At 39.3% G+C, this 27015-nt stretch overlaps 1 protein-coding gene across 8 annotated transcripts in view; it reads right to left on the reverse strand.

Annotated features, from left to right (window-relative positions):
• The window catches only part of TBCK (TBC1 domain containing kinase), a 221172-nt gene that overhangs the window by 20058 nt on the left and 174099 nt on the right, over nt 1-27015 (reverse strand). For all 8 annotated transcript variants that reach the window (XM_036256074.1, XM_036256083.1, XM_036256032.1 and 5 more), the window contains one exon: nt 11595-11770. In XM_036256074.1, coding sequence (XP_036111967.1) covers nt 11595-11770 — 176 coding nt within the window. The remainder of the gene's footprint in view (nt 1-11594; nt 11771-27015) is intronic.

Consider the following 27015-nt stretch of genomic DNA (forward strand, 5'->3'; position numbering starts at 1 on the left):
TTTAAGAAAATTCTAACGAATAGTCACTGCCTCCACATGGTCTGTATAAGCTGCTTTATTTTATTTTATTTTATTTTTTTTATCCTCACCCGAGGACATTTTTCCATTTTTTGTTCAGCTAGAGTAGGAGGGAGAGAGAGGAAGAGAGAGAGAGAGAAACATCGATGTGAAAGGGACACATCGAGTGACCGCCACCCATGCAACCCAACCAGGGCTGGGGACAAACTGCAACCGTGGTACATGCCCTTAATAAGCTGCTTTATTAACAATATGCCTCTGGGCCTTATTTCATGTTTTGGTTTAAATGCTTTTAGTTTGCAAACTGTCATTTTTGTGTATGCACCATAAACTATTACTAATTACTACTTCGATGATTCATTGGTTTTATTTATGAACTTTTGACAGTTCTAAACATCTTCCATGCTCATATTGAGTATTTTATCTAAACGAAATAAGACACCTGTAAGGGAAAAAAGGTTAAACATGAGAATGTAATGGAAAAGAGAAAAGAAGACTGGGCAAAGATGTAAAAAATTTCCTGGTTAGACGAAGCATTGTGAAAGTGGTCAGGATACAGCAAGTCAATGGCAATCACAGGGGCTGCATAATAATCATGCCTAAAGCGCATTACGACTACTACGATCAATCTGAAGCTCTGAAAGTATTACAGCCAAGCAGATATTCTCAGATAGAATTTGATGCTGCAAAAGCCTCTCTACTTTGGGCAAGTGATTGCTAAATGGGATTCTGTTCAAAATTGTTAGAGGTCAACAGCACTGGCTGGAAACGCTTCTGTTGTTGGTTTATTTCTCAAGTCAACGTAAGCTGACATTTCCACGTGTCAATTTTATGGTCTCTAGAGTGATGTTTATTACATCTGCACTTTAGAGGGTTCTGATGGTTTCACTGACTATCACTTTTAATTTTGGAATGTAAAGCATATACTAGCTTAAAATATTTAGAAATATCTCAAGATCTTAAAGAAAAAAAAAATGTGTGGCCCTCCCTAAGTAATTAAAAAGTACAAGTAAAGCCCTGGGCTGGTTTGGCTTGGTGGTCAGAGCCTCAGCCTGTGGACCAAAGGGTTGTGGGTTTGATTCTGGTCAAGGGCATGTACCTCTGTTGTGGTTTGATCCCCGGCCCTGTTGGGGATCGTGCAGGGGGCAACCAATTGATGTGTCTCTCACATCAATGTTTCTCTCTCTTTCCCCCCCTTCCTCCCAATCTATCTGAAAAATCAATGGAAAAGTGCCCTCGGGTGAGGATTAAAAAAAAAAAAGCACAACTAAAACAGTACAATTAAAAAGATAATCATTCATAGAGAGTCTGTGGAGAAAAACATTCTTAAATATTATTATTCATCAAATAACTATGCAAATAAACAAAATAACAATGGTAAAAACTGATCGAAAGGGGACATATATGATGCTTTAATAGTATATATCCATTTGGGGAAGACAGGGAAGGTTTTCACCAAGAATGTGAAGTGATGGCCAAATTAAAATGTGAAGAATTAATAAAATTTAATTAGATAAAGGAGTGGAATGGAGTCAGGAGAGGCTCCTCTTCTCAAAATAATGGTGCAGATGGATCACACACTTTACATTTAAAATTTTTTAGTCAGCTGCTTCATCATTTTTTATTTTCTTTAAAGAAGAGGTTTTGGCACTTAGAAAGAACTGTAAAAAGTTCTGAGAATGGCCCTGCCCGGTTTGGCTCAGCGGTTAGAGCGTCGGCCTGCGGTATAGAGGGACCCGGGTTCGGTTCCTGCTAAGGGCACGTACCTCGGTTGCAGTTTGTCCCCGGCCCTGGTTGGTCGTGAGGGTGGCGACCACTCGATGTGTCCCTTCACATCGATGTTTCTCTCTCTCTCTTCCTCTCTCTCCCTCCCGCTCTGTCTGAACAAAAGGTGCAAAAATGTCCTTGGGTGAGGATAAAAAAAAAAAAAAAAAAAGTTCTGAGAATGAAAATAGAGCTAGAATAAACATTAACGTCTCAGTGTACACCGTGGGCAGATCTTCTTTGAATTTCATCAGCACTATCTTCTCAAACAGTACTTCAGTTTTCAGGACCAGTATCACTTTGTTCTCAGCATATAGTTACTCTGATAATACTTTTATTTTCACTAAGAACATACCTTAAAATGAAAATTTTTGGTACCACAAAGAACCTAACAAGTCAAATATTTTCTGCAAATGCATATACATCTGCCAGTCTGAATCAGTTGCCAGAGAGTTTCTGTTTTATCAAATAGCACTTATCAACTGTGAACCTTTTTTTTTTTTCTAGTGTCTTTACAGTAGCAAAAGCAATGCAAATCTATCTTGGTCAAATGCTACAGCAGACAAGTTGGAGTTGCCTACCTGCCCCCCACTCTCCGGCTGCAAGGGCCTCAGCTACTGACTCGGATGAAAGGGTGAGCCTCGCTGTCCTGTTTGTCAGATGATCCTGCCACAACCATGATCAACAACATAGCAGGGAGAGGGAGGTGAAGGGACATCTGCTGAAGGCTGAGTTATCAGGTTCTCTCCTTTGAAAATCAGAAATAAAGTTCAATGTTCAGACCATACTAAGCTTTAGTCACATTTCAGTGTCTTCTATACACAATTTGTTCAGCCACATATCAGAAAACTGGTGAGTATGGAATAATAGTAGCTATAAAAGCATCTAGCCGTTCCAGCAGTCATCTGGCCAGGTGTTTGAACAGAGCTGTCTACTACCCTGACAGCACTCTGTCATACATGCCATAAATATTTTTCTGGTAACTGGTGACCTTACCGTTACAGGAAGCTCTTTGCCTCCCCAAAACATACCTCTCAGCTCAACATTCCATTTGGCAGATATAAGCATTCAAGTGGCTGTTTATAACAAAGATAAATTTCCATTAAACAAAATATGGCAGCCCAATGTACAAATAGATCAGAAAAAGTACTTAAATTTTTTTTGTGTCCAATTATTAGAACAGTATTAACAGGAAGAGATGATGTGCCTTGTTTTCTAGGTTTCTGAAATATGAAGACTCTCCTGTATTTCTAAGTCAGTCCCCATAACAATATTGCCCATATATGCACCATATTTTAATCAAGCAGACAGAATAAATATCAGTTCTAAGAATAATACAGGTATATCGTATAGGTAAATTATATAGCTAAATGTTCATATTCTAGAAAGCTTTTTTACAAAACAATTTTAAAATGCCTTTAAAATATTTGATGCTCAAAATTTAACATAGAAATAATTTCATGTTTTTCTAAATCAGCGGTACTCGACCTGTGGGTCGTGACTGCTTTGCAGATCGAAAGACCCTTTCACAGGGGTCACCTAAGACATAACAGTAGCAAAATTACAGTTATGAAGTAGCCACAAAAAAATTTTATGGTTGGGGGTCACCACAACATGAGGAACTGTATCAGACGGTCACGGCATTAAGAAAGTTGAGAACCACTGTAAATCCTAAAAGAATACAGCATTTTTATTGCATACCATGCTTAGTGATATTATAACTCTATATACAAAGCACACCAGCATTTCACCAGACCACTTATGAAGGTATCACTCCTTTATGTTAACTTGTTTGTTTGCTATACTAACTAATTATGGTTAGTAAAATATAGCCACCCTAAAGTAAAAACTGTATTTTTAGAATATTAATAGCTACAAGGGAATATGGAATCAAACCCATGGCTTCTTCATTCATAGTGTAACTAAATACCATTAATTGATGTGAAAATTATGTCTGTAGGTCTCATCATTTTGCTTTGCTAAATCTATTGCTGCTTTCTTTGAATGGCATCACCATCTTCCAGATCAGTCCAAAACTTCATTTTTGACATCTCGTCAGTGATAACATCTAACATCCTACTGTACTAATAAATCCCACCCTCTTGTCTCTCTATTCCCATTACCACTTGCCTATTTCAGACACTTGTTACCTTGAGCTTAGACTATTGTAGCAGCTTTCTGTTTTCTCCAACTCTCCTGTCTATTGGAAATCCATTTTATTGGATTAAAAATTTAAAAACAAAGTTCTGATGATCACATCCTTGTTGAGCAACCTTCCCAGGTGGCCTATAAGGCAAAGCCCAGATTTCTCAGTTCAGCCCTCATGAAGAGGACCTAACTACTTCAGTTCCCGCCACACTGCATCACATACTGTTTCCATTGTATGTTCTACCTATCTCCTATAGTCTTCTCCACTTAAATGCCTTTTTCCATATTTTTGAGTGTTCAAATATTATTCATCCTTTAAGTGTTTCCTCCATGAAAGTTTCTCTTCCCACAGCATCAGTATACTTCTCACAACAGCATTTTGGTCTTGCATAAAACATACCAATGCACCAACTTCCATCAAGACTTAAAACAATTTATAGGAAGGATCTGTTTTTATCTCATCAATGAAACTCGGACAATGCTGAATACAGTGCCTAGAATGCCTCTTACATACTTGCTGAGTAAATAAATTGCAGAATTTTGCCAGACCTAGAATAACTGTCAGTGGCAAGTATGTTAACATGCCCCCTGGCCTTCCTAGCCAGTGGCACCACCATCTATCAATACTTGAAGTGCCATGATCAAGAATTCTCCTTTGCAATACACAGTATAAGAAAGAGAAACAAACAGTAACAAAAATTATCCCCCTGGAATTCCCCCAGCATAGGTACTGACCCAAAGGGCCCAATGAAAGTGGTTTATTTTAGGGCACATCTGGAGTCCTCTCACTCTGTGTGCCGTGAACAGGAAGGGATGTCTACGTACATCCATTATCTGGGTGATTCTGTCCTTCTAGCCTTGCCTGCCGAGGACCTCCTCTCTCATGCTTCTTCCACTTACCTGATCAAAATTCTTTAATACTTTCTTACAGCCTTTGGAGTAAAATCTAAACTTCTTATGTAACATGAAGCTGCCTTTACCCATTCTAGCTTCATTTTCCATTCTCAAATATTCCAGCCATGTACTTCCAGGGTACTTGTAATTCACTGAATGTGTCCCCTCACTCACTGTGTACCCAGACAGAATGTGCTTTCAGTCTGAGATGTCCTCTTTCTCTTCATTGCTGAGGTGACTTCTACTTGCCCACCCAGGGCACTCGCTGGCTTAGGTGACCATTCTTATGTTCCCATGGCCTTCTGGGTATGCTTCAGACACAGACAGTTTAACACTGTTTCCTAATTATCTATTTAATGTGTCTGTCTTAGCCACAAGACTGTGAGCTCCTGGTGGGCAGGGGCTCTGACTTAACTGTTTCTCCAATGCCAGGCCAAGCAGGACCTCAAACAGGAGTAATTGGCTGAGGAAATGAGGTGGTTTGGCACTCAGGACCTGGGTCTCAGAGGAAACAGGGGCTCTTCAGTAGTAAATCGACCTCTCACAACTAACATTAATCCAGACAGAGAAGACATTCCTCAGCAGTGACTACCATATACCTGATCTGTTCAGAAAGAAAATAACAACTAGGCAGACATTTTAATTTTGGTAGTTTGAACCAAGACCAAACAGGATGAAAAAAAAAAATCTTACTAAACCTTATTATCTACCCTGCTCTGCACACAAGTATCTCCTAGTTATTTTGAAGAAATTTTCAAAAGTTACTTCTTTAGGACATAGAATAATACTAGCATTCCAAAGGATAAAAAACATAATATAATAATGAAAACAAAGTTTATGTGTTTTTCAAATTAAAAAATGTAAGCCTGAGATTATCTTCCCTATAGTTTCTAGTATAAAAAAAGTAAAAGTTTTACAAATAAAGCTGCAAATATAGCCTTGATGTTAAGCAAATGAGAGTAACATCCCTCAAAGTATCCCTGTTTACATATAACATCAATTGGACTACACGCTTACATGACTAACACCACTCTTAATGTGAACCCCAAGACATCTGAAACTAAAAATATTTAGAACTATTAAAGAAAATAACAGTTTGGCTTGTGTATTATTGTTGAACCTATTAGCATCACTTATGGGATTTATACCATTATATGAGAAACATTTTTATTGCCTCTTTAAAATATGCAATTACATATTGTTCGTTCTGAAATCCCAATAATGTATTAAAGGACAAACATGACTGAGTTCACTGTTACCTAGATTGACATTTCATGTTTTTTTCTTATAAAAACAAAAATAAAATATTTCAACAAAAGTCTTGTTGTTTAGCCTCCTTGATAAAAGCTGTTCAGCTCTCATATTAAGACTTTAGACTAGATTATCTGTAGGGTTCATTCTTATTCTAAATTTGGGACTATGTCTTTATTGTCGGGTGGGTGAAGCTGTCTTCCTGTCCTCCAGCTTCCTTTTTCTGTTCTACCCACCCTCACTGGCTCCCACTGAGGTTAAACTGTTGATAAGCTTCTCCTCACCTACAATCACAAAAACTGACACTCAATTAAAATATTACCTCTTGCAGAGTATTTGTATTTCAACCGAGAATATTTATATTACAAGCTAAATGACTGAAGCTTTCACAGAATTTCAGTTGATGGGGTTTTCAGGACACGCTACCACCAAATACAGCATCTTGGCTTCCTGAATACTTTAAACTGAAGAAATTTGAGAAACGACATATACAGAAAGGACTTTCCGACCTTCCCTGAATCACACCATACAACCTGAAACTGAGAAGTGTCCTCCCCTATCTTAGAGGATAGAAACATCTTCGCCACCGGGATGGAGGGACTCAGAGAGAACCTGAGCGCACAGGCCTTAGGTTCCCCCTAGTTTACTACATGTAGCTCATATCCCTTTTGGTCTATCACATTTAACCACTCCTTAGGTCTTCATTTTCTTATACAGGTTCCCATGTCACGTAAAACTTATATTAAATACACTTGTACACTTTGTTCTTATGAACTTGTTTTCTGTTATAGGGGACCCAGCCAGGAACTTAGCAGAGTAAAGGAAAAATATTTTCCTCCCCTACAACAAAGAAAGGGTCTGGGGGTACTAAGAGTGTCCTCTAAGTTCACTGGTCGACAGTAAACAGTGACTTATATTGCTGAAGGATAAATTGCCTTCATAAACAATCATTTCAATTATTTTACATAAATAAAAAAAATGCAATGAAACTTAATTTTAGAAATTATTTTTAAAATATGTTAGTGTTAAATATCTATTCATTCCTTAAACAGATAGGTAGTCAGTCACAGAAAACCCAGAGTTTAATTGAACAGATTTACCTTGGTCAGAATGAAAAGTTACTCTAAAAAAATGATTTCTTTAAAAAATATTATGAGGATTTGCCCTGGCCGGTTTGGCTCAGCGGTTAGAGCGTCGGCCTGCGGTCCTGAGAGACCCGGGTTCGGTTCCCGCTAAGGGCGCGTACCTCGGTAGCAGTTTGTCCCCGGCCTTGGTTGGTTGTGCGGGTGGCAGCCACTCGATGTGTCCCTTTCACATCGATGTTTCTCTCTCTCTCTGTTCCTCTCTCTCCCCCCCACTCTACCTGAACAAAAAATGGAAAAATGTCCTCGGGTGAGGATAAAAAAAAAAAAAAAAAAATATTATGAGGATTTCAATAGGCTTTAATTTGTTAAGTTTTAAAACACCAACATCTTGGTGATAGTTTTTGGGGAAATTTAATAAACACTTTTTGAATGGAGTATTATAAATTGTCATTATAGTAGAACAAAAACATTTCTAACATGCTTCCTCCCTCACAGTATTCCAACTTTGCCTTCCCAGATTTAAAATGCCTCAGTTTTCCTTGACTCTGAGGCTGTGTCTGTACAAAGACAAGTGTTGGTAGATTTGTTCATGTGCAATTAGGTGCCATATATATTAAGGCACTGAAAGTAATAGCTGTTTGTGTGTCAGATATGAAGGAATGGGTATAGCATCTGATCACATAGTTTTGAATCAATACATGTCTCATTCAGTCATTAATTTATATTAATTCGTTTGTCTCAATCTTGTTTGTGCTTAACAGCCCTAGGCAGAGACCAAACAACCATTTGCGCAAAGCTGAGGAGCATGAGCTTGGCTCTACCAGCTGCCAGTTGTATGGTCTTGGGCAAGATGCTTAGCCTTTAAAGCCTCAGTTTCTTCATCAGTAAAACAGAGATATTAACAGTATCTACATCTTAGGGCTAGTGCCATGCTTAGCACACTGTGAGATCTTAATGGTAACTATTATTAGAAGTCAATTCAGGTAAGGCATAATATTATATCATATACTTTTGCATTTTCAACAGGAAAATAAAAGTCTTAAACCAACAGCATAAATCCCTAATTGTGGATTTTCAGAAATGAATGATTATAGGTACTGAGGAATTAATGGCATGTCAGTAACTAAGATCACACTGCAGAGATTTCTGACCGTATCACACATTCTCTAGGCTTCAGTGACTATTGCTTCTGACTTCATCTACTTCTTCACTGGTCTCCTTGCTGGTCCAAAAGAGCTGAGCATGTTCATACACCAGGGTCTTTTCTCTCGCTCTTCTTTCTGCCTAGAATGTTCCTCCTCATATCATTTATATCTTGCCTTTTTACATCACTCAGCTCTGCTGAAATATCACCTTTTTTCAGAGGCTTTCTTTGAGTACTTTATAAAACTACTATTTTCCTGCTTTATTTTTAAGTATAGCACTTATTGCTATTAAAGATCATATGATCGATACATTTGTCTCTCTCCAATAAAAATATCATTTCTATGATTGCGAGGAATTTGTCATTTTGTTCACCAACAAATCCTTAAAACGTATTACACTAACTACAGGCTAGCACATACTATGACAGCCAGTAGATCTTTGTTGAATGAATGAATGTTAGATTAGAAGAACGCTTCTAGCTCTAAATTCTGATTCTCCTGACTTCTTGTAAGTACTGTCTGCATCTGGGTTTAAAGGAATAAAGGCCTCAGAAGTCACTGCATCACTTACAGAATGCAAAAGGGCTTACATACTGCTGACTGTCACTTTATGTTACAACTTTGAAGGGTACAGGCAAGAGAGTGTGGGGCACTCTCTGCCATTCTGCTTTTTTCCTTATATTAATATTTTCTGGGTACTTTCTGATGGCCAATTTGGCACTGGGGCTACAAAGATTAAACGGACCTGAGCCTTATCCCTACCTTGCTTCTCTTAGCCAGAGATTACTTCCTTGCTGATGCGTTGTTTATATCATTTATTTGGCACTTAATACATTTGTCTTTACTGTTCATTTATTTTTCAGATAAAACATTTTAATGTTTCATATTCCTCATACTAAAAGAAATCTAGTGAATAAGGACTATTTATTTATACCTTCTTAAAAAATAAGCAATGTAGAGAGTAATACTTATTACTCTTAATTTCTTAAGTTGCTATTAATGATGACATCTAAAAACTCAAATATCACATTCTAACATATTAATTTGAAGCACTAAATTTATGAATCTCTTCATTACTATGTACAACTTTCCCCCTGCCTTTAATTCCTTGAGAACAGAATTTAAAATTAATGGAGTAAGAAAGAAATGTTCCTTATTTCCTCATAATGTAATAAAATGGTATGCAACATAAGAGATTATGAAAGGTCTATGCGTTTTCCAGCCTTGGGAGGCCATAGGTGGTCAGTTTAGGGCCAACGGGTGTCTTAGCACCCACAGGGCTCCATTCTTCACCATGTTCTTGACACTAGATGAGACCGACTGATAACCAATGACTCTTGGAAAAGAGTTTAAGCTTGTGGATTCTTTCAAAGCTCTGTGATTGATACTCAAGTACCAACATTTGGTACTTAGAGGTGGAACAGAGGTATATGTGTGGTAAAATAAGAGGATACCAGAAGGAAAAATTTAGGAATGTTGTGAGGATAAATGGCCCAATTTTAAGAATACCTTGGTTTTAAAGCAGGCTCTCAAAATGGGATTTAAAAAATTTCACAAGTTGGGTCCTTTGGGAGGGTCATAAAAGACAGGTGACTTTATTTTCCTTTCTTCATTGCCTTGGACCCACCTCCATCTAAAGTGGCACAAAGCAATACTGATTCTCTCCATTCAGCCTGCAACTGTAGACAGGAAAACAGCTAAGCCAGGTCTCTGCCTAGTTACAACTTTGAATCAAGTATTGTGGGATGACATAAAGCCACTACTTCATTAGGTGACCCTTCCATACTCATGAGAAAACAATGTTCAGGCTGGCTGCTCTGTTTATATTCATCCTGCAGAAAATTAGAAGTATCAATTTAAAAAAAATAGGCCATGAGGTTTGAAAAGTTTTGGATTGAGTGTGTGTGTGTGTGTGTGTGTGTGTTTTTCCTTCCCATATTGTGTGTATTTTAAATGTTCAAATCATTAACTAGTTGAAAGAAAATATCAAAAGAGTGGTGTATACATAAACTAGTTTTAATTATTTCAGTAATAGTTTTTAAAATTAAAATAAGGCACTATAATATAATGCTATGATTTTTGATAGTTTTATTAGAAACTATGACTAAAGGTGCAATAAAAAGAAACAAAAGCTAAAAAGTTATTAAAAAAGTATTTTAAGCTCTTGAAGTAAGAGATAAGAAGAACTTCTAGACCAGGGGTCCCTGACCAGTCAACTGGAATTTAATGCTTCTTTTGGGAGTCAGTTCGCTCACCTACTCTGCTAAGGAACTTCCAGTATCTCTGAAGCCCTAACACCCAGGGAAATGAACATTTGTACTCTCTCCAAACTCAGGGGTCTCACAGTTTAGGGAAAATAGAAAGTAGTAACTTTTCACAAAGAAATGGAGATATATCATTTGAATTAGTGGCGCCTCAAATTGTATTCTCAGTAATCAAAAATTCTATGAATTGCTTCTGGAGTTCTGTAAATGTATGGTTTTAAATTCATTTCACAAATTGTGATTTAAAAATATGCACATAAAAATTTATATAACAATTTTAGCATGTAAGAAAAAACAACCTGCTAACCCTCACTTACATAAGTAACCTCAATTATAGTTAGTAAATGCTATAAATGTTAACTTAAGAAAAAGGTTAATTATAACAAGTCTTCATTTATATTTTATATATTGAGTTTAAAAAAAACATTTTAAAAGGGAGTTGCTCTGTTCAAAAATAAGTTTGAAAATCTAATACATGGTGAAAAAATAAGGAGGAAGACTGAACATTTACTGTTTTGTACCTGTTTATACATTAATTCCAAGCAAAATCACCAGAAATTATGGTACACTTAATGTCAGTGAAAAAATACTTTAACATGTTCTCTATAAGCCAATATTTTGAAAATTATGAGAAATACGTTTAATGTTGAGATCTGGAAAACTCTCTCTAGCCTTTGAGGTAGACCAGGTAACTACTTCTCATCTTTACTAAAATTGTATCCAGAGTAGGAAGGATTTAAATCCCCCAAGAAGAGCAATATACACCAAGGAAACACAAAAACTAAGAAACAATGCCAACATTCTGGTTTTGCTTGGAAAACATTTTAAGGTCTCTGGTATGTAATATCATCTTATGAAATAGTATTCAAGTCTATTCCAGCATCCAGTTTGAGAGTTCCTTAGCTTTTCAAATTCAGAGGAATCCCAGATATGTTCATTGTTTTTCACCATGTGCCCTTTAAATAGAAAGGGAGTGACATGAATAAGGTAGGACCACCCTTTAAAACTAGATGTGCAAAGGATACTCTTCACTGTTCCGGATATCAACTACCAGGAGCTTTGGTTTGCTGGACTTGGTCTTCTTGGTGGGTGTTTTGAAGTGGCCTGTCACTGTGAGCTCACACAAGTCAATCAGGTCCTCTGCTGAAATCCGGGGCGAAACTTCTGACTTTAGGTCATTTAATGGGATGGATTCTCTTGACTGAAAGAAATGTACAAATAACCAAATATTATGAATATTATAGAAAGACAAATTATAGCCAGAAAAAATATCTTTGGGCTCTTGATACCAATCACTGTAGCATATGGGAGAACAGGAAGCTAGCTTGCAGTCTACTGTGTAACTGTATTACTTACTATAGAGGTTTACTTTTTTATTAGTCGCACATATAGGAAAACATTACTCTTTGGTCTACTACAAGCTCTTGGTTCAAATGTAATAGGAACAGATTTTTCCTTAAGAAACTACTGTGTATTTTTAAAAGCAGCTCCTTTAAGCACATTCACTTTTCTTTAAATATAATTACTGTTGTTATGAATCACATTAATTAAAACTCTGGTAATATGAGAAATTGCATTGTAACTCAATATACATACTAATTAAAGAAAATAGTTCTAATATATGTATTGTACTTTTATAACCTAATTTATATTATATATGAATGGCTGAGTGGAAATTAGATTGTCAGAGATGAATGATGCTTTCTTGGATAGTAAACCAAATTGACAACTGTGGACAAAAAAGGTGCCACATACTAAACGTGACATGATTCAGGGAGGCCTGCATGGTGGGCCTTAACAAACAAACTCAGAGATCTAAAGTAACCACACCCAATGGTCTGAATATAAAAAGTCCTAACTAAAAGCCAGTCATGGTGGGTAGCTATGTTCTAGGCCAGTATCTTTCTTGACAAAAGTCAATCTTTACTTTAACTGAGCCTGTCTATTGTCTTTTTGCATCTAAGATAACATACCTTTGGAATGTAAAAGTAATCCCCTTTTTCCCATACCCCTCAGGGTACAATCTCCTTCCAGAGAAGGAGACATTAAACAAAACCCTTATTGTTGTTTTATTCTCCGGCATAACATCTGTATGTGCTATAAATTTAAAATGTTAACTATACTGTACCCACCAATATAAAAGAAGCATTTGTCTCTCCATTTTACTCTTTATCCAATCCCAGAGATTTCTCTGCTTAATTTTCTCCCACTTCCCTAATCAACAACCACCAATAAATTTTATGTAACCCTTCTTATACCTCCTTCTTTGATTATAATATATAAAATAAGGTGCAAAACCACCGTTCTCTGGGGCATTTTCTTAATCTGTTGAGATTTTGCTTCCTGGCATTTATTGTCAACTGGCTCAAATAAACTCATAAAAATTCTTTTTTTTTTTTTTTTTTATCCTCACGAGAGGATATCTTTCCATTTTTTGTACAGATAGAGTGGGAGGGAGAGAGAGGAAGGGAGAGAGAGAGAGAGAAACATCGACGTGAAGGGACACATCGAGTGGCTGCCACCCGCACGACCAACCAGGGCCGGGGACAAACTGCAACCGAAGTACGTGCCCTTAGCCGGAACCGAACCCGGGTCTCTCCGGACCGCAGGCCGACGCTTTAACCGCTGAGCCAAACTGGCCAGGGCTAAACTCATAAAAATTCTTTACAAGTTTGGATGTTTCTTACGTTGACATTGACATGATATGTCTTAAATTGTGAAGGAGGTAAACTTACCAAACCAGTTCATTGGTCTAACACAATGATTTTCAATCATTTTCATCTCATAGCACACATAAATTAATTACTAAAATTCTGTGGCACATCGAAAATATTCTTTGCCAATCTGACAAAAAAAATAGGTATAATCTTAATTCATTCACACTGGATGGCTATTGTTGTATTGGCTATTGTCTTATTTTATTTGACAATCTAAGTGGAAAAGGTCAGTAACACTGACTAAATAGTCAGGTATTGCATGTTTAAAAAGTTCTTGCAGCACACAAGTTGAAAATCACTGGTCTAATGTATCTGTTATAAGACTGATAACAACTAAGGGCTATTTACAATTATTCTCCATGTTATTTAGAAGGGAGAAAGATCTTCTTCCCATTGTTATAACTCAGTGCCATTGACCTAAACTCCCAGAGGCCTTCACAACAACTAAAGGGGTTGTCAGTTTACTCTTTTACTGAAGAACATTCTTCACTAACTAATCCCTAAGTAATCGCTAACCCTGGGGTAATAACTAACCTTTGAGTAATCCTGGGCGGCACCAGGGATAATCTATTGAAAACATCTTGACCTTTGAGATGTCTGGGAAACTGAGTAACAGGTAATTAACTAACTGCTAAATTCCGCTTCTGTACCATGCTTGCTTACACGTAGCAACCCCCTTACAAAATCCTATAAAAAGGAGCCATTTTAGCTCTCCGGGGCCGCAGTTACTCCTGTGTGGGACATACTGCAGGTGCCTGCGGACTTAGCTCAATAAACTCCTTTTATTAAACCCCATCTCGGGGTCTGAGTTTGGTCGATCTCCTGGGTTACAACATTTGGAGGCCCCAGCGAGATCACCTCGAGGTCCCCCTCTGAGAGGGGTCGACCTCCTCAGGCACAAGGCGAGGCGCCTCCATCCTCGCCTCTACAAATTTGATCTGACTGCGGCCAGATTCGGCTTAGGGTCTTTGTGCCACGTGGTCTTGGTAAGTGGATCGATCCATTTGTTTCTTTGTGTCTTTGGCTCCGGAGCATTTGGCGAGGCTGTACAGGCGGGACGCCGCGCACTGTCTGCCTCTAATCAGAGTCAGGACGCTGACTTCTGATTTTGGAAGCCTAGGTGCTTCACTTTGAAGGTGTGTGTGTTCTGTGAGGGTGTGAGACTAGTCTCAGTGATTGTTCTTGTTTGTCTTCTGATTTCGTGTTCTTGTATGTTCAACCTCTCTTTCTGCTCTAACTGTTTCACTTTCAGGAGAAACGCCATGGGTCAAGGACCATCCAGGAAACCGACCCCCCTTGAATGTCTGCTCTCTAACTTTTCCGATTTTCTCAAAAGGTCCTGTAATTACGGGAAGCCAGCAGACCCTGGCTTCCTGAGGACGCTATGTGAACTAGAGTGGCCAACCTTTGGGGTGGAATGGCCCTCGGAGGGGAGTTTTGACCCTAACCTCCTCTTCGCCCTGCGTTCGGTTGTCTATAGGGTCCCTCACCCAGATCAACGGGTATATATAGATGTCTGGATTGACATAGTATTAGACAAGCCTCCCTATATAACAAAATGCGGAAGGGAGGAGCCCCAAAAGGGAATGAAAGCTAAGGTAGGAAACCATACCATCATGGTTGCAGCCCCAAAGGAGCGACCGCGGGGGCAACCAAGGAGAGCCAACCAGAATCCCCTGGGAAAGCACCCAAACCCCAGTTATATCCGGTCCTCCCAGGGGATCCTGAGGAATCACTCCTAGAAGTAATGCCGCCCCCGCCCTATGCAGGAAAGGCCTCGGGAGGGAAGGCTACGGCACCCTCAGATGAGCCTCAGGCAAGAGCCCCAGGCCCGGCTGACAACGCCAGACTTTTGAGTCCCTCACATACACGGGATGGCACCCCTTATCAACCAGACCGGGAAGCGGACACCTTAGTCCCAATGCTCCCATTACGAGAGGTGCCCGCTGCGCCCGGCTCTATGGGTCTGGCACGAATGATCTATGTCCCTTTTTCAACTAGCGATTTATATAATTGGAAACAACAAAACCCCCCTTTCTCGGAGCAACCACAAACTCTGATAAGTTTATTGGAGTCTGTATTCCGGACCCACCAATCCACTTGGGACGATTGTCAACAGATCTTACAAACTTTGTTCACCTCAGAGGAGAGGGAGTGGAATACACGCTGAAGCAATTAAGGCTGTGGTCAGGGATGACACTGGCCCCGAGGACTTAGATGATGAACTGCCTCAACGACCCCCAGAATGGGATCCAAACACTGGGGAGGGGATGCAGAGGTTACGCACTTATCACCGAAACCTCCTCAGGGGTCTAAGGGGCGCTGCTAAGAAACCCACCAATTTAGCAAAAGTAGCAGCCACTATGCAAGGGAAGGACGAATCTCCCACGGCCTTTTTAGAAAGATTATTAGAGGCCTACAGAACTTATACCCCCTTAGACCCGGATGCAGATGGGAATAGATGGATGGTCAACATGGCCTTCGTCTCACAGTCAACCCCAGACATCAGAAAGAAATTGCAGAAATTAGAAGGCTTTGAGGGAAAGAATAGAAGTGAGTTACTTGAAATAGCTCAAAAAGTTTTTCAGAATCGGGAGGATCCCATTAAGGAGCAAACTAGGCAACTGTCTCGAATCTTGCTGGCAACCCCTAACAAGGGACCACTAGCCACCTATAAGGGGAATAAAGAACCATCTAAAGATAGACCGCAACTTAAGAAAAATCAATGCGCCTTCTGCAAGGCTATGGGACACTGGAAGAAAGATTGCCCCAAGCAAATGGCAAGAAAAGCACAAGAAACCCCTGCACGCTTACTCCTAGAGACTGAGGAAGATTAGGGGGGTCAGGGTTCCATCAATTTAGGCCCCCAGGAACCCATGTTAACCCTGATGGTCGAGGGAAAACAAACTGACTTCCTTGTCGACACGGGGGCCACCTATTCGGTCCTGCAGCAGGCCTCTGGAAAGCTCTCCTCCCAAAAGACATCGATTATAGGGGCAACAGGAAAGCCAAAAGCATACCCATGGACTAAGGCCAGAATCACTGATCTCAGGAAGGGCACTATCACTCACTCCTTCCTTGTAATGCCCGACTGCCCCTACCCATTGCTTGGCAGAGACCTGCTGCGAAAGCTGAAAGCAACTATAACTTTTCAAGACAATAGCACAACTCTAAGCTTAGGGAACCAACAACCTTCCACTATCATGGTTACAGTACCCCTCTCTGAGGAATATCTCCTTCAAGAGGAAATGTCACCTCCCACTGGGGAAAGTAACTCACAGGATGTCTTGACTAAATTAGCCATACAGATCCCTGAAGTTTGAGCTGAAACAAACCCACCGGGGCTAGCCTCTCACCAGCCCCCTATCATTGTGCAATTGGCCAGCACTGCTACTCCCATTCAAGTCAGAAAATACCCAATTCCCCAAAAGGCCAAGGAAGGGATTGCCAAACATATTAAGAGGCTGAGAGATGCAGACACTTTAATTCCGTGTCAGTCCCCCTGGAACACCCCATTGTTGCCCGTGAAGAAACCAGGAACGGAAGATTATAGGCCAGTTCAGGATTTGCGGGAGGTAAACAAAAGGGTTGAGTCTATCCACCCTACTGTGCCTAACCCATATACCCTCCTGAGTCTTTTACCTCCAGACAAGGTTTACTACTCAGTCCTGGACCTCAAAGACGCCTTCTTCACCCTGCCGCTTGCTGCGAAGAGCCAACCCGTCTTTGCCTTTGAATGGACAGACCCTGAAGGGGGTTTCTCAGGCCAGCTTACCTGGACCAGACTCCCTCAGGGCTTCAAGAACTCTCCCACCATTTTTGACGAAGCCCTGAGCCGGGACCTCCTCAACTTCCGAGAAAGCCACCCACAGCTTGACCCTGTTGCTGCAGGCTGGCCGTCCTGCATGAGAGCAATAGCTGCAACCGCTCTCCTTGTCAAGGAAGCGCAGAAGCTGATCTTAGGCCAGGACCTCCAAATCATTGGAGGCTACACCACTGAAGCCTTACTCAGGTCTCCTCCTGACAGATGGATTTCCAACGCTCGCCTCACCCAATATCAGGTACTATTATTGAACCCACCACAGGTTACCTTCTCCAAGTCTACTGCCCTCAACCCGGCCACCTTACTCCCTGACGGGAATCAAGGAGAACTGCTCCACGATTGCCACTCGTTACTAGACTCCATAGAGGGAACCAGACTGGACCTCAAGGACGAGCAAATAGCCAACTCTGACTATGACCTCTATACTGATGGGAGCAGTTTAATCAGGGATGGAACTCGGTATGCCGGGGCAGCAGTAGTCACCAATTTACAGGTAATCTGGGCTCAGGCCTTGCCCCACAGAACTTCTGCACAGAAAGCAGAACTGATTGCCCTGACACAGGCACTCAACTGGGCAAAAGGCAAGAGGGTCAACAACTACACTGACAGCCGCTATGCCTTTGCAACTGCTCATGTGCATGGAGCCCTATACCGAGAAAGGGGGCTCCTCACATCAGCTGGGAAAGAAATTAAAAATAGAGAAGAAATACTCAATCTCTTAGCAGCCATCTGGCAACCTAATGCTGTAGCCATTGTTCACTGCAGAGGGCACGAAACCAAGCCTAGTCAGACAAAAGAAGGAAATGACCTAGCAGACCGGACTGCTAAACAAATTGCCCTAACTGAGGTAAAACCTATAGAAATACTCCCTGCTCTTCCCCTTCGGGAATTGCCCTCCTCACCATCCTACAATGAAGAGGAGCTCAACCTGGGAAAGAAGTTAAATTGTTCAACAGAGAAGGGGAACTGGCATCAGCTCCCCGACGGAAGACTACTTCTCCCCAAAGCCTTGGGAATTGCTCTCATTAGAGATCTCCACTATAGTACTCACCTAGGCACATCAAAATTAATCTCTCTGGTCAGTGGACACTTCTATATTCCAGATCTCAAGACTATAGCCACTTCGGAGGTTACCCGATGTTCTGCCTGTGCACAGGTAAATCCAGGGCCTCCCAGACCCCATGGACTTGGGGTCCAAATCAGAGGGCATGAACCAGGTGAGCATTGGGAATTTGATTTTACTGAGATCTCAACCAGCAAATTTGGATTTAAGTACTTACTAGTTTTTGTTGACACCTACTCAGGATGAACTGAGGCTTTTGCCACAAGGCATGAGACTGCTAACGTAGTTGCCAGACATCTCCTAACTGGGATCATTCCTAGATTTGGCCTGCCCTTAGTACTGGGGTCAGACAATGGGCCGGCTTTCATAGCCAAAATTTCCAAATTAATAGCAGAAGCTCTCAGAATAGGCTGGAAATTACATTGTGCCTATAGATCCCAAAGCTCAGGTCAGGTAGAGAGAATGAATAGAACTCTTAAGGAGACTCTTACCAAACTTAAGATTGAAACCGGTGATAATTGGGTAAACCTCTTGCCATTTGCTCTGTTGCACGCCCGATGCACCCCATATCTCAAGAAACTCAGCCTGGTTCACTGGAAAAACATGGGGGTTGAGACTGTATCTCACTGGATATGACATTGGTACTTTATTAACACCCACAGAGTCTCTAGAGAGCCGGAATAGGGCACCAGCTCCAGCTTTTGGGCCTCCTCAGGTGCCAACGCCACACCCCCTCAATTCCTTTAGCAGCTCGCTTCTAACCATGTTAGATTCTGTTTTCTCCCTCTTAAATAGTTCTCAACCTAACACCACCGAAGACTGCTGGCTCTGTGTAGATCCAGCACCACCCTACTATGTTGGTATTGGGGCAAATGCCACGGGTACTCTAGCCCCCATGAACCAAACTTTTAATGACTCAGACTCACCTGGGGAAGAAACCCTTGCCAACTGTGCCCGAGCCGCAAGCTCACCCTAGGAGATCTTCAAGGACAAGGGACCTGCTTCATCCTTGGAAACCTCGACCTCCAAGCTTCGCCATACAAGGACAACTGCCTGACCAACACCTCTCTGCGAGCTGAAGGCTCAACCCCATGGACTCTGATTGCACCTAGCGGGACTTGGTTTGCATGCTTATCAGGTATCCACCATTGCATTAGCCCCGGGAATCATTCAGATCTTTGTGTTGTTATCTATATAGTTCCCCAGGTATATCTATATGCAGGGCCCACAGGTGCAGCCCATTTTCTAGCCTCAGACTATCATACTAGACTCCAGAAACGTGTTCCCATTCTGATCCCTGTACTGGTTACCCTGGGTATTGCCGGCTCCACTGCCCTAAGGGCGACAGCCCTCATTAAGAATGACCTTGCCCTTCGTGAGCTGTCAGCCACGTTTTCCCGCGATGTTGAATTACTCCAAACCCAAGTCAAACACCTTGAAAAACAGGTTGACTCCCTAGCCGAAGTGGCCCTCCAAAATCACAGCGGTCTAGATCTGCTCTTCCTCAAACAGGGAGGTCTCTGTGCTGCCCTAGGAGAGACCTGCTGTTTCTATGCTAACCACTCAGGTATCATCAGACAATCTATGCAAGAGCTGCAAAAGTGATTACAAGATAGAGAGAGAGAAGAACATACCTCTACCTCATGGTATGAGAGTATGTTCAATTGGTCTCCCTGGCTGACCACCCTCCTCACAGCTCTAGTGGGTCCGCTCCTCCTCTTATTCATAACCTTAGCCTGCGGACCTATCATCCTTAACAGAATCACTGCATTTGTCAAGGAGCGGGTCCAATCAATTAAGCTTATGGTACTAGCCCAACAGCAACATTACCAACGCTTACCCCTAATCCATGACTAATATAAATCAAGGATTTGATTAATTCACCAGAAGAAGTGGGGAATGTTATAACTCAGTGCCATTGACCTAAACTCCCAGAGGCCTTCACAACAACTAAAGGGGTTGTCAGTTTACTCTTTTACTGAAGAACATTCTTCACTAACTAATCCCTAAGTAATCGCTAACCCTGGGGTAATAACTAACCCTTGAGTAATCCTGGGCGGCACCAGGGATAATCTATTGAAAACATCTTGACCTTTGAGATGTCTGGGAAACTGAGTAACAGGTAATTAACTAACTGCTAAATTCCGCTTCTGTACCATGCTTGCTTACACGTAGCAACCCCCTTACAAAATCCTATAAAAAGGAGCCATTTTAGCTCTCCGGGGCCGCAGTTACTCCTGTGTGGGACATACTGCAGGTGCCTGCGGACTTAGCTCAATAAACTCCTTTTATTAAACCCCATCTCGGGGTCTGAGTTTGGTCGATCTCCTGGGTTACACCACCATAAGAGGCAATGCAGTACAATACAACTGAATTCAGCATAAATTCACTGAGCACTAGTAGTCACTCTTGAAAACTTACATAATGTAACTTGAGAATTTAAACTTCCAAAATTCACTTGATTGAAAACATGGGGATTGAAAAAAATTTATACACTTAATAAGTTTTCAAAATTGAATTTATGATCTCATTTACACATTTTCTCTCTTAATTCCATTATGAGATTCCACATTTCGAGTTTTTAATTTAAAATTTCTAGGCAGGGGAGAATAAAGCATATGAAACACTTATTAGGCACATTTATTTAAAAAATGAATTGTTTTCAACTGGAGTTTGAATGTCAGCTCTCATCCCTTGGGTTTCCCTGACTATGTCCTAAAGTCAGTGGTAAAGCACTGTTCTCTCACTAATTACATTGAAATAGAAATGGAAATTGCTAAGCTTTATGGGTTTTTGGCTTTTAATACAAAATAGTCATTAGAAATTTTAATTTTTTAATATTAGAAATTAAAGTTACTTAAACGTTCTGAAATTAAAAGTGCTTCAGAAAGATTAAACAGCTTTAAAATCAGCAAGCCATAAAACCAATGCTCCCATTACCTTTTTCATTAGATTACAATCTATATGGGTATTTTTCCTGGACTTCACACAAAGTCATAGTTATTAAGATTAAGTAAAGAAATTTTGATTATCCAAGTTCTGCTTTTAGTCATTTAGTAACGAACATGGCATTTCAAACACAGGTTTTATTTGAATGAAAGGTGTGCCTTGGCTGACAAAGAATTTGAGCAAAGAATTCTCTATGAAGAACTGATTGATTTAAAAAAAGATTTGACCTTGGCATTGGTTCCAATCAAATGCATCATATAGGAAGAGTTTTTCAAAGAAAAGAGCAATTGTTATATAAAAAATGGTTAGGGCAGAAGGAGGGAGAAATCACTGAAAAAATCCATAAATTTCTAAGTTTGGGGGAATGTGTATCAGTAAAGAAATTAACATGTGCATGCACGTTTTTCTGAAAATTAATTTTAGATTAGTAAATTAGCAGGACAAATTATACCACATTGCTTTATGAAATATAAGAAAATAATATTCAAAAATATAGAATGTTGCCCTAGCTGGTGTGGCTCAGTTGGTTGGAGCATCATCCCATATATAGAAAGGCTGCAGGTTTGATTCCCAGTCAGGGCACATACCTAAGCTGCAGGTTTGATCCCTGGTCAGGCATGTAGGAGGCAACTGACGGATGTTTCTCTCTCTTTCTCCCCCCCACCCCTTTCTCTCTTTCTAAAATCAATAAGCATGTCCAGGAGAGCATTTAAAACAACACAAAATTAGTTTTTTCTTTTATTAGACAGTTTTATATGCAATTTTACTATTCATTGTATACTTTCCACTTAGGGCATAAAAATAAAACTTCTTTCGTAAAACTTTTGTCTCATTTAGTATCATGGATATTGGCATTGTCCTGTGTGAGTATGATTTCAAATTCATGAGACTTTGTTTATGAACAATGTAGAGGAATTTAGGATAACTATACAACAACTCTGGAAACATCTATTACTTGTTAATTTCGTCCAAGCACTTGTGTATATAATGCATATTAAATGTAGATGTCCAAGTATTATAAATCAGTTTGCCTGAGAACTTATTTAGCAGTGTTAGTGAAAAAAAAAAAAGATCTTTGAGCAGAAAGGGCTCTCTAAATGGCTATCTGAATATATTAGTGATAACAAAACTAACATATTAGTATTCTAACCAAACAAGCACATTACGGTAACAAGATAGATATTTTGCTGTGTCCATCAAACTACAGGAAGAATGATTGTCAGAGTCTGAAATTGTAGACTTTGAATGAGAGTATACCTGCATAGCCTTATGTTACATATACCATCAGCAGCCATAAGGATTAACTGCACACACTTAGGTTTCCTATGTAAAAGCTCCTAAATAACAATCAAGTCATTTTAACATGAGTGCAAAATTGGCATCCAGAACACTTTCTCCTTATTTTTTCTCATGGGTGCTGGTACTAACTTCAACCTAGTTACACAAGACAGAAATCTAGAACATCACTGACTCTTCATGCTTCCTAATTCCTCATTCCCATCTAATATGTCCCCAAGTTCCACCAAAATATCTCTCAAATCTCTTCCTCCTCATGCCCTATCTCAGGGCTTCATTGTCTCTTGCATGGACTAGAGGAACCATCTACCCCTCTCTTCTCCCTTTTTTCTCTGCTTCCCTCTTTACCTAATGTCATTCCTTCTAATCCATCTTCCAAATGCCATTTGAGTTAAAAAAAAAAACCACAAAACTGATCATGTAACTTTTATAATTAAAAACATCTTAATGGCTTTTAGACAGTGAGAGAATTAAATCCAAATTCCTTAGTACAGCACATAAATCCCTTTATGAAGTCTCCTGTCTATAGTAAGCAGGAGACCATAGGCTCTAGGCTTTGAAGAAAGATACCTGGACCCAAATTTTGGCTACCCAGGTCATCAGTATGTGACTTTGGATATGCTATTTGACATCTCTGCCGAACTTCTTCATCTATATAAAGTATTTTAGAATGGCGTATCACACACTGTAAGAGTTCAGTAAATGTTTGCTATGTTTTACATTTTCTCAGCCCTCACTTCATTAAATTTTATACTTTGGTATTAGCAGAGTGTTTGCTGATTCACTACCCTGCACCTTTGCACACACTGTTTCCTCTGTGTAAGAGTGCCCCACCTTGTCCATCCAACAATCCCTGCTCACCTTTCAAGTATCAGTGCAAACATTACTGTCTCTGTGACAAAGCCTTTATTTTTTAACTCCTGACAAAGTTGTTTAGTTTCTCTTCTGTGTTCCCATAGGTAGCTAGCGTACATATTTATCATAATGGGATTATTCAGTTTCCACAGCCTGAAAGTTCCTCAAGGACAAAGAAAATGGTTTTTACCTCTATTTCTTCACCAGGACTTAGCATATTACCAGACATATAAAAAGTATTAAAATATATTTGTTGAATATACAGAAATAATATTTATAAATCTTCTATTATTTTTCCTGTGTAATATTGTGCTATGGGGTATGTATATATTACCAAAACAATGTGTATATAATTCCAACATAGTAATTATTATTTTTGTAATATAGTGTCTGTTTTCACTTAAGTTACAATATCCTTGAATGCAGGTGCCCATGTCTCTTCATATTTTTATCCCTACAAGGTAGAACAAGGTATGGCACAAAGAAACTCAACAGCTATTGAAATAAATGAGTGAGTGAATAAATCTGATTAAGCAATGCTACACAGCAGATTCTATTCTTATGCCTGGATTATTAAATAAAGTCTTCATAGATGGCAAATAATCACATTATCTCTAGCCTCTGGGCACTGTGATGGCTCACCAAGAACAATGAACTCTGTATCTTCCTCAATAACACAGCCAGCTTTCGAAAGATTGAAGATGACTGTTGCTGGTACATAAGGTTTGCAAAATATACTCTAATGAACTGAAAGAAGTTAGGTGAATATTACAAAGGCAGAAAAATAAACATAAGAACAAACTATCTTTAGAAAAATAGGCAAACTAATTTAGTGATAACAATTAATAAGGAAAATACTAGACAAATACTAGAGTTGATGTTTTTGGGAAAAATCAATAAAGCTAGAAAATCTCTAAATGAACTGTATGTGTGCATGATTAGGAATAATATATAAACATAAACATATTTGTATTCCTTTTCTTTCCCATTTCTAATAATATATAAATGAGAAAATACAAGCATGCAAATTTGAAAAATACAATACTATGTAAAATTCTATATTATAAAATTATGAAAATATTGATTCTATATATTCCCAAAAGAGCAAAAATTTGAAATATACCTATATATCAATAGGCCTAAGTTGAGATGAAGAAAATATGTGGTGTGTGTGCCTAAGTATTCAAAAGTTACAGAAAATCTGAATATACTTTGTAAATACAGGCAAATTTTTCAAGTTTACAAATGATTACTTTGAAAAAAGGTTTCAAACACAGCCCCTCCCACCAAACAGTTTCACTTCACTTTCAAGGAACAGGAATCCTTATGATATAATAATTGTTATAAGGCAAAGGAAACACTGAAAAGTGTCCCAGGCCATTTTATGAAGCTACCTTAACTTAATATATATATATATATATTTTTTTTTTCCATTTTTTGTTCAGGTAGAGCGGGAGGGAGAGAGAGAGAAACATCGATGTGAAAGGAACACATCGAGTGGCTGCCACCCGCACAACCAACCAGGGCCGGGGACAAACTGCAACCGAGGTACATGCCCTTAGCAGGAACCGAACCCGGGTCTCTCCAGACCGCAGGCCGACGCTCTAACCGCTGAGCCAAACCAGCCAGGGCTTAACTTAATATTTAAATCTGACAAAGACAGAACCAAATACACACACACACACACACACACACACACACACACACACAAGCACCAATATTTCATATGACTACAGTTTTTTTTTAAAAAATGTTTTTATTGATTTTTGAGAGAGAGGAAGGGAGCGAGGGATAGAAGCATGGATATGAGAGAAACATGGATCGGCTGCCTCCTGCACATCCCCTACTGGGGATCGAGCTGGCAACCCCGGCATGTGCCCTGACCAGGGCCTCTGAGTCATGGGATGATGCTCAGTCTACTGAGTCACCCGGTTGGGCCATATGAGTATAATTTTTTTAAAAAAATCTTAAAAGTAGAAAACTGAATGCAGTAAAGAATGACATACTATGACAAAGTAGAAAATATTCTAGGAATGAAGGACGGTTTACTATTAGGACAATTATAAAAATAATTCATCATCTTTAATTAGGCAAAGGTTACAAAGTATATAATCATCACTATACGTGACATAAAGCCCTATGTAATAAAACTTCACATTTATTCCCCATTTTAGAAAAAGAAAAACTCATCATAAATATATATCAGAAGGCAAATTGATTAGAATGATAAAAGATGTTCTTTAAGACAGACTTATCTCAAATATTCGATATTCTACTTAATGATAAATCACAGAGGCAGGCTTATTAAAATGAAAATGGACAAATATAGGTTTCAGCTTTATTATTTATTATTGTTATGGAAATTGCTATGGAAACAATAAGAAAAAATCAAGGGGTATAAATTTGGGAAAATAATAAATTATTTTTATTTTTAGATGATATAATAGTCTTTTTAGAAAATCCAGAATAATCAGGAAAATCCTATAAAACAGGTAATAATTTGGTAAGGTTTTCATGGTCTCAATACATGATAAAAGGGGACAGGATAAAGAAGTAGTCTCAAATTCATGTAAAGAAATACCATTTATCAATTAAATTATATTTTAGAAAAATATTTCTTAATAGGAAAAATATTCAGGATATATTATCAAGCAGAAAAGATCCAATTAAATTATAATGCACTATGATACCAGTTTGGGAATGTATATCATAGTTGTACCATAGTAAATCTCTCTCTATCTCTCTCTCTCCCCACATGCACACACACACATAATATACACATATATGTGTGTGTATCTAGATGCATATGTATATATATATTTTCCATATATATATAAATGATACATAGAAATTATATGAGTGGCTATCTGTGAGTTAGTGGAATTAATTTTTTTCTTAATGCTTTTCTGTGTTTAAGTTTTAATCATTAAGTATAAGTTATTTGGTCCTGGCCAGTTTTTCCCAGTGGTTAGAGCATTGGCTTGTGAACCAAAGGGTTGCAGGTTCGATTCTGGTCAAGGGCACGTACCTCGGTTGCGGTTTGATCCTTGGCCCTGGTTGGAGTTGGGTGGGAGGCATCCAATCGTGTGTCTCTCTCATTTCGATGTTTCTCTCTCTCTACCTCCCTCCCACGCTATCTGAAAATCAATAAAAAAGTGTCCTCAGGTGAGGATTAAAAAAAGTATATGCTATTTGGTAAAATTTAAACATTCAAAAATATAAGATTTGCTTTTAATCATCATTATTATATAACTCTCTTAAATACTTCATCTCTATAAATCTGTCTGAAGATAATTCTTATTGAATATTTACAGCAATACAAAAAGACTTTACAAATGAGAAGTCACAGCTATGTTCACCAATATAGGTAATCAGATGTGGCACTGGATAACATATAGTGATGTTAAAGAAAAACAATCAAATCACTATTATTCTTATATTTGGATAAAATTTAAAAGATCAGTATTTAGGGAAGCTTTCATGCACTCAAGTTCGGGAAGGTGACACAGAAAAGTTAATATAGAGACTTCCGGTCAAGATGGCGGCGTAGGTAAATGTGGTATCCTGTCCTCCCACAACCACATCAAAGTTACAACTAAACTACAGAACAACCATCATTCAAAGCCGCCTGAAATCAAGCTGAATGGAAGTCCTACAACTACGGAATTAAATCAGCAGCTACATCCAGACTGGTAGGAGGGGCAGCGGCAGCGGCGGGACGGGCTGGTCCCACACCCAAGGGC

This window comes from Molossus molossus, unplaced genomic scaffold (genome assembly GCF_014108415.1).
Source record: "Molossus molossus isolate mMolMol1 unplaced genomic scaffold, mMolMol1.p scaffold_m16_p_1, whole genome shotgun sequence".
NCBI classification, from domain to species: domain Eukaryota; kingdom Metazoa; phylum Chordata; class Mammalia; order Chiroptera; family Molossidae; genus Molossus; species Molossus molossus.